We start from the raw sequence: 9,750 nt of genomic DNA, 5'->3' as shown, positions 1-9,750 counted from the left end.
TAGTTCATAGGCGATTGGTCATTGCAATTAAAAGCGAGCAAATAATTGTCCAGATAGTGTTTATTATTCTTGTAATGTAACGTATTTCAGAGCATGTTTGTATGCAGTTTATGACATGCAGATTGAACCATGCATTTCTATATTTAGTGTGTGACACGAGAATGAGTTTATGAATGATGGAATATTACAAACAAGATGAAATTAATCTAGAGGCAATAACATTTATTTTAAAATAGTTAGCCTTTTTTTTAGTACGCCTATTTTTGATAATCGATGTGCTTTTGAGAATAATTTTATCGCACGCAACGAAGATGATGGACTTAGCATAACCCATTGATGTCATTTCTTAGCTATTGTGCAAAAGATCAGTAAAATTGACCGTCTGTTCGGACAAACACGTCAACTTTTTTGGATTAAAATCATATTGATGTTTTAAATTAAACTTTTAATGCATTGAGATATTTTGGTATGGAACATCGATCGATGTTTTCGTTTCGTCTTTTAGTTAATTTGCAATTGACATTATCCGACATAATTATTTACAAATGTTATTTAAGAGAAAGCGGATCATTTCCATGTAACACATTGTTAGCGTGTTAAACCACATATTGACGCCGTTCTGTCATACATACTCATAGGGAACTGGCTGAAACATGGTAAAATAGAATATAGAATGTGTTACTGAGAAACCTTAAGCCATATTTGATGCTAGGAAATAAAAAAAGTCAAAGAAATAGAAGATGATAACAGTTTGTTAAAGACAACAAAGATGCCATAAACTGAATTGAAATAAATAAATGTCCAAGAAATCATTCGTATATTGCAACGTATAAGCTTTGTCACTTTGATGTGTTTTAATATAACAAATAATTAAATATAGAACTGAACTTATTTTGATTGGATACATTCAAATAAACAAATTAAAAACAGTTCCTTTCATTTTGAACATTTAATTGAAGATCATTCATAATATAACGGTCAAGTAAGCAAGTATAACCGCAATACCTGCTTTGGAGTTGAGGAATTCCCAGACCATTTCGTACGACACAGGCATTAACTACCTCTTTGAAACAATCACTGTCTGCAGATAAACCACGTTTGATTGTTGCTGTGTTACGCTTGAGCGCCTATTATGTCAGGTGTCTTGTGTTTAAGCGCATGTTGCGAAATAGAATAATCACACACACGGAATATGTTCTACGTACCCGATTCTGTGCTTTTAATGACCCTAGTTAACTATGTAAGTTATCAATTATACAAAAAGACACGTGAACACTGAGGCAGAAGCTATCCAATAAGCACAGGTTCTTGATTGTAACTTAAATATCAATTTTACATAGCATCATGTGTAAACTGTTAATCCATTGGCGAAACTATGCATCACTTTTTAACAAAATGCACAAACGTGATTTTGATTTTTAGTCGTTCTTTTTCAATTGTATTGTACAACACAAACTCCATCAACAATATCATGCATACCGACCAATACATGCGCACCGCTGAATGTTGCATTATATATTTTAATCGAAGAATGTGTGAGTTGTAAGTTTTGAATTAACATACAGGAACTAGTACTTGATAAACTCGTTTCTTCAAGCATTGCTCGAGGTTTTTGTACTAATAACATAAAATGTAATCGTCACAACGGGAAAATACAACGCGATTTCTCCCGCTGCATAGTGTAATAACACATGTCTGATAAGCCGCATAAGCTTGTGGAAGATGTTAAGCATCAGTTTTATCGCGAACCATCAGTTGACCGTTTCCTGTAGTTTATTAAGCGTATGGAATTCCTCGGGAAAACCATCAGGGTGTTTGTGTACAATTGTTTTGCTGGACCATTTATAGGCGGTGTATTACATGTGTAAGCAGGTTGGTATAAGCGTATTTGTTTGACAACCGATCTGTTGCCAGTAAAGCAAGTAGATACGATTTGCTTTGTTAATGTTTGCGATCTTAAACAAACACGTAGATATCTAAAGGGAACGTAAAATATCTATAGTGTACGCTTTCAATAAAGCAAATATCTAATTCGATTAAATTCATAAAGAAAAAGTTAATGCCAATACTGATGCATTTTCTATGCAAAATGCAAACAAAAAAACATTGGTATTACTTTTCAAAAAGAGATGTTTCCAAAAGTAAAATTGTGCATCTTCTAATAGCGGTAACGATTTATTCAAATCAAAATATTTTTGCATTTTATAAATAAAAACAAATGTAAACCATACGTCAATGTAAATACTCTACTAAACGAACATATGTGTACCCGTCCGGTATTTTAGAATATTTATAAAATGTGAAAAACTCAAAACAAACATAACCGCTGTATATTACATAACAACAAAACAACAACTTGAAAGTTTGTTCACTTTAATTTAGCTTGCTACAGAACAAAAATTGTATGAATGAATAAATTATTAGGAAGTTCCAAATAATTAACATTCGCAGATATAATCATACTATGTCAATGCTTAATACATCATATTAAAGACTAGTATTCGGTCAATTTTATTTAGACGAGCAGTAAATACATTGCAAGTTGCTTAGAGTGATATTATGGGCATCTAACAGTTTATATGTGTCTATCGCAACCGTTGTTTACTTTTGGTGTTTTCACTTCATATACACTTATATTTGTTAATGCAGCATCAACATACTAAAACAATATCCCGGAAAGAGAAAAATAATACATTTGAATATCAACCGTACTTTCGTTTGACAACTGATCATGCATGTACGACGTGAACCTAAATTTAGTTTTAGTGCATATTCGTTCATACGACACAAAGACATACTTTTGTTTTACGGATCATTTCGGAATATAAAATATATTTTATAAACAACTGATAGCAAGATGAGTTGCAGATAATTTGTCAGATACCACATTTTAACCAACGCTTTTGACCTGTTAATTCTTTTCAGCTCAATTCAACACTGAAAAATGCCCATAATATCACTTTAAAATTAAAGCACCATTTGAAAACCTGGAAGACCATTTGATTTTTATAGAATAAAGATTCTACATGTATAAGATCTACTGGTCGTGTACGTAATTTCGTCAAGTACGTAAAACATCGGCAACCTGTGTTAAATCATTTTCATGATCTAAACACACATATTTTGATTATTTTTAGAACAATCAACTTTAAAGAACAGAACAGAACAGACAGTTTATTAAGACTTATACAAATGTACATCGTCTAAATACACAAAATATAATACAAAATATTGTCACGTGTCTATATATTACAACGTATGAGTTATAACAATATACAAAATGTAATATAACACTTTGAGACAAAGTATATTTAACAAAGAAGAGCGACTTTACATTACCGTAGTTAAATATATATCGTTTTACTAGCAGTAAGGAACTACTTTAGTTTTCGCTGGCAATATTATTTGTGATAGAATATCTTACGGCTAGAGCTTCTTTCATATGTTTACACAAATTTATAATTTCAATTTTACAAGTTGATTTCAATAAAGTATGGAACTTAAAAACTGATGGATTCACATAGTAAACAATTTTTATATATTTTTGTCTTAATTGCTGGAAACATGGACATTTACATATAAAGTGGAATTCATCCTCTATGTCCCTTTAATCACAACATTGACAATATCTTTCATTACGGTGAATATTATTACGTGCGTATCTTCCAGTTTGAATTATCAAAGGGTGGGCAGAAGCCCTTAGTCTAACAAAGTATGTACGCAAACTTTTTGGCAGTAAATCTAAGTTAGTTTCGTATTCAAGAGTTGTTTTGAATATTCTATACATATCTAAAACAGAACTATCGTTCATATTGCCAAACCATTCTTGTTTAAAAGCATCTACAATTCTACATTTTAATTCGCATAAAAACGACTTTGCATTAATCATATTTGCATTTCCGAATATATATGAAAATCCATAATCATTTAATATTTTTTTCACATTCGAAACCCAATTTTTATACCCTTTATCACAATCATTTATCTCCTGGTTATACACAGTTTTTATGATAATATTTTCACTATTAACAACTTTAAGCCAATATTTTACAATACGAACATATCTATTTACATACTGTGGGTGTCTACCTAATTCACCATACACCGTTGCATTACATGTATTGCTTTTAACATTTAACAACCTTTTACAAAATTTTAAGTGGATGCGTTCAATACCTTTGAATTTATTAAAACCCCATATCTCCGATGCATAATTTAAAATAGAGCCAACAAAGGTATCAAACAATTGACACAATATTCTAGGTTTTAGATCATACTGTTTGCATTTATAAAGCAAAGTATTCATAGCCTTAAGAGCTTTCCCTACTAACTGCTCCTGGTTTAATATAAAACTACCAGTATAATTAATAACAGTACCCAAATAGTTAAAATTATCGACGACTTCTATAGTTTCCCCATTATATGTCCATATCTCATCTCGGCGAATTCTATTCCTTTTCCGAAAAACCATTATTTTCGTTTTGCTAGTATTAACATTAAGTCCCCATGAGGTACAATAAAGGTAAAGCTTGTCTAAGTGAGATTGTATTTCTTCGGGTGATTTACCCAAAATCGCCATATCGTCTGCAAACAACAGTAAAATTAAAATTATATCTTCTATATTTAAACCAGAATGGACACTATCTTGTAAAAAAAGTTCTAAGTCCGCGACAAACCTACCCTACTCTCAATATTTTGCTAATTAAAGAAGCATATCACTGAAAACGTTTGCATTCAAATGTCTCAAGCATAATACGAAATATTTCTCACATGGGAAAAGTAACGTCATCATTCATCGCAAAAATTATATTCATATAAGAAACAAATATATTTGATTACATTATTATTATTTCTATCTGATAAACGTAAGTTAAGATATTCTCAATTAATTGTATAAAAAATACATTTAAAACATAAAAATGAAGACTAAATATATACTTTTAATATACAAATTACCTCCCTTGATTTGAATATTAATAGGATACATGATGTTAAATTAAATATAAGCGTTTTCTTAAAATCGACACTTAAGTCAACTTTTCAAACAAAATGTTCTACTTTGTTAGCTATGTTAGAAAATTTAATAAACACTATTAAAAATAAATATTTTTATGAATTTGCAGTTCCCCATTAATTAATAGGCAGGGGGAGTAACTGGTATAATAATGTCGCATATACTTTAAGTTTCAAGTCGAAAATTTTGTTTGAGGTCTAATCGGTATCAGTGGTTTATTTTTTTACATTTAGGTAGTTTTTTTTTTGCTTTTTTTCTTTTATTCGCTACCTAGTCGACCCAGGGGATATGCTATGCTAGCACAAAGTTTCATACCACATATATACAGACCATTAGACACCCGTTCTAGAACGTTACTAGACACCCGGACCTCAAACATACCAGCTGTTTACAGGTATATATATATGTAGGCTTTTATTAGGAAGATAAAACGCAGGTTTGGATTTTAAACCTACATAATTACACTTGTAGTTCGAAAATCCCTTTAATAAGACTTACCATATATGTAAATTGTAGGTTTAAATACAAATATTATTATACAAAGATTAGAAACATAGACAGCAAGTATGATACGAAATTATACTATGCTATTTATTAATTATTCACAATAGTGTGTACAAAGTGTTATTGCAAAGCTATGCTTGGCTTGGTTCTATTAATAGTATTCTATGGAACGCCTTGACTGTCTTATAATACCAAAACTTGTGATATTACGTCAATCTGACTCTGCATGAATGCCTGTAACCATTATATATATGCATAATCACAATATATAAATACATAATTTGAATATATACAGATACAACTTTAATATATAAAGATATAATTTTCTTATATATAGATAAAATGTAAAATTATACAGATATTAATGTATTATACACAGATAATCTTCCATTATATAAAGGTATTTCTTCTTTATATGAAGGCAAAATATCTTTATATGAATGCCTGAAACCATTATATATATGCATAATCACAATATATAAATACATAATTTGAATATATACAGATAAAGCATTAATATATAAAAATATAATAATCTTCCATTATATAAAGGCATTCCTTCTTTATATGAAGGCAAAAGATCTTTATATGAATGCCTGTAACCTTTATATATATGCATAATCACAATATATAAATACATAATTTGAATATACACAGATAAAGCATTAATATATAAAGATATAATAAACTTCCATAATATAAAGGCATTACTTCTTTATATAAAGGCAAAAGACCTTTATATAAACATAAATCGTAATTATATAAACACATATCGTCTTTTTATGCAGATAAAATTTGAAAAATACGTTAAAAATCATTAACGATAACATTTTATATACGAAGCTTTTATTACACACGGAAGACAATTTGTTCTGCATCATTTTACAACAATGGATATGGATTTGATACTTGAGCGACTTGGAGTGGAAGAAGGAGTGATACGGCGCTTCAGACAGGAGAAGATAACACCGGACATCATATCACTTATGTCACTGTACTACTTTAATTGCTTGGGTGTAAATGACAAAACAACTATCATGAAATTGCGTGTTGAATGTGTTTGTTACCGGAGTAATCCGTGGGCACATAATAATGATAGTACACGGTGTCGGAATATACGTTTTGAAATTTCAAGTATCATGATTGAAACATTGTTCGAAGCCGGATATTCAGTGAAGGACACTAGTATTGCACTTGGGGTTTCTGAAAGTACCTTATTCCGGAAGATGGGTCAATTTGGCTTGTCAAAGCTCGCATTTACAGAAATTGATGAAGAAGAACTAAACATTGTTGTTGCCACGACCATCACTGAATTTCCTAGGTGTGGAGAAGAAATGCTGCGAAAAGTTTTACTTCAAAAAGGAATTAAGGTACCATGATTTTACTATGCATAACTAGATCTTTTTATAATTGAAGGCGTATACGGTACATTGTTGATTGATTTTAGTAGACAGTCTATAAATAAACAGATACATTTGTCCGTGCAGATTCCAATAAAGTATTGTCAAACAATTGAAAACTAACTAAATTGTTAAGACTAGTTTTAGAGTACAGTTTGATTTGTGCCAAACAATCATACCTGAAACGGCTATCGCTTTAATCTATTAAAAATAAGAATTTTGTTAGATTTTTTTCATAGAAAATTCTATTGTTTATAAGGCACTTGGCTAAATGTAGAAGTAAATTAAAGCATATTCATTTTTGCATAAAACCAACATAAAGTATTATTTCTTATACAGGTTCAACGTTTCAGGCTTCGTCAGTGTCTGAAACACCTAGACGAAGATGGAATTCGTGCACGAAAAAGAAGGCGATTACGACGTCGCATTTACAACGTTTCAGCTCCAAATTGTTTATGGCACATTGACAGCAACCATAAATTAATTCGATGGCATTTTGTTATAATAGGCGGCATTGATGGTTTCAGTCGTTTAGTTACATATCTTAGATGCACGGACAACAACAAAGCGGAGACGGTTTTGCATTGCTTCAGAGATGGTGTTTCGAAATTTGGAGTTCCTGACCGGGTCAGATCAGATCAAGGCCGTGAAAATATGAAGGTTGCCGACTTCATGATAAATGCTCGCGGGACAGGACGTGGAAGTATGCTCACTGGTAAAAGTACACACAATCAACGTATTGAACGATTGTGGAGGGACGTGTATGACGGAGTCTTGAGTTATTTTTATGACTTATTTTACTTTTTAGAGGACAATGGCCGGCTTGACATTTTAAATGAAATAGACTTGTTTGCACTTCATTACGTATTTATTTCAAAGATAAATGAAAGGTTAAACACCTGGCAAGGTGCATGGAATCACCATCGAATACGAACAGTGAACTCAACACCAATGCGGCTTTACACGGCCGGTATGATGGACAACCCATCAGCACATGTTGATGATATTCTTCCAAACACTCGTACAGAATCTTCGTCTGATGAGGATATGGAGTCCCTGGACAACAGGCCAGTATTATCATCTCTTCAAATTAGTGTTGAAGAAAACCGGATGCGACGGCTCCACGAGCTATGTCCTCAAAACTGGAGGTCAAACAATCACGGCATAGACATCTTTTTGACAGCTAAACAGATATTAAGTGAATGACAACACAATTGATTGCTCGATTATTACAAGCTGCTTTATGATTTCCAAGCGAAGTTTAAGGGGCCTGTTCATAGACGTTTAACCTTTGCAGAAAGTGTTTTCGTGACATCTATACCAACATTCGTTTCAATTATCAAAGCAATTTATTTAGTCCCCGATATGTAAATTGACTTAATTAAATCTACTAAAACGCAAGTATTCATTTTTATAATATTTTGTACTTAATTATGGTTATTATAGTGTATTAAAATCTATACTTCAAGATACAAATGCACTTCCTTCATTTGCGCTATCAACGTAACATTTTCATTTTCAATATTAATTGGGAATGAGCAATTTTATGATGACGGAGGTGCAAATTCAGCATACTCCGCCTGCACATTATTTTTATCACATGCTATACCTTGCTTCCCCATATTATACAGCCATTACGAATAGTTTTATAATAAACATGTGTAATATACCTTTAAGCGTTTTTATTGGCTAGTTTTCATTAAACTGACCACGTGATAATACGGAATATTACGCTAGTCAATTGTTTCAATTGTTCCGCCCCAGAGACATGCCTGTTCGTCCGTCGGAACTGACATTTACCCAGCACACTTCAATGTATGTGACCTACTTTTCGCCACTAATGTATACCTCAAGGTTGCACCATTTGATGACTAACAAGCATAACAAAAATAATCATATTTATGGTTTGTTACATTCATTTCCTCGTTTATGAACTACTGTTTGTCAAGAGGGTTGATGTGAATGAGGAAATACGGTGTTATTTTTGTCAACACCATTTCAATCATATAACGGAGTACAGCTGCTTCTTAGTGCAACAAGCAAATTCGTTGAATTGATATCCCCCGCCAAATAAGAGCTTTGTCACAGAAAAAAGCTTTTTTCAAGATACAAAGGGCCATAACTCTGTTATTAACAGATGGTGTACAATGCCATTTGGCTTGCATCATCCTCTTATTTATATATATACTCATACCAAGTTTCAAAGAAATCCGTCAAAGCAATTCCAAGATATGGCTCTGAACACACAAGTGCCGGACGGACGGATGGATGGACGGACAACGCCAAAACAATATCCCTCCACCTTTGGCGGGGGATAACAACTATGGCAAGTTTCATGGCTCTGGCTCATGTGTTAATGGAGATAAAGCTCTAAGCTTATAGTAAAAAGCATTTTTTCAAGATACCAAGGGGCATAACTCCGTTATTAACAGATGGTGTACAATGCCATTTGGCGTGCATCATCCTCTTATCCATATATATACTCATACCAAGTTACAATGAAATCCACCAAAGCACTTCCAAGATATGGCTCCGGACACAAAAGTGCCTATAGTAAAAAGCATTTTTTCAAGATACAAAGGGCCATAACTCCGTTATTAACAGATGGTGTATAATGCCAATTGGCGTGCATCATCCTCTTATCCATATATATACTCATACCAAGTTTCAATGAAATCCAACAAAGCACTTCCAAGATATGGCTCTGGACACAAAAGTGCCGGACGGACAGCCGGAAGGAAGGATGGACGGACAACGCCAAAACAATATCCCTCCGCCTCTGGCGGGGGATAATAAGTTAATGTACTTATTACTCCTCAAAACAGTAAACAT

General features: G+C 32.4%; 1 protein-coding gene across 1 annotated transcript; it reads left to right on the top strand.

Moving 5' to 3' along the window:
- The first annotated feature begins 6,503 nt into the window (after positions 1 to 6,503).
- Positions 6,504 to 8,161, top strand: LOC127834439 (uncharacterized). Its single transcript, XM_052360281.1, has 2 exons — positions 6,504 to 6,888; positions 7,258 to 8,161. Exons 1-2 carry the CDS (start codon positions 6,505 to 6,507, stop codon positions 8,122 to 8,124), a joined length of 1,251 nt encoding a protein of 416 aa, XP_052216241.1. The 5' UTR covers position 6,504; the 3' UTR covers positions 8,125 to 8,161.
- The last annotated feature ends 1,589 nt before the right edge of the window (positions 8,162 to 9,750 follow it).

Source organism: Dreissena polymorpha, chromosome 6, assembly GCF_020536995.1.
Source record: "Dreissena polymorpha isolate Duluth1 chromosome 6, UMN_Dpol_1.0, whole genome shotgun sequence".
Taxonomy (NCBI): domain Eukaryota; kingdom Metazoa; phylum Mollusca; class Bivalvia; order Myida; family Dreissenidae; genus Dreissena; species Dreissena polymorpha.
The sequence above is the reverse complement of the archived record's forward strand: the minus strand, read 5'-3'. Positions and strand labels throughout refer to the sequence as shown.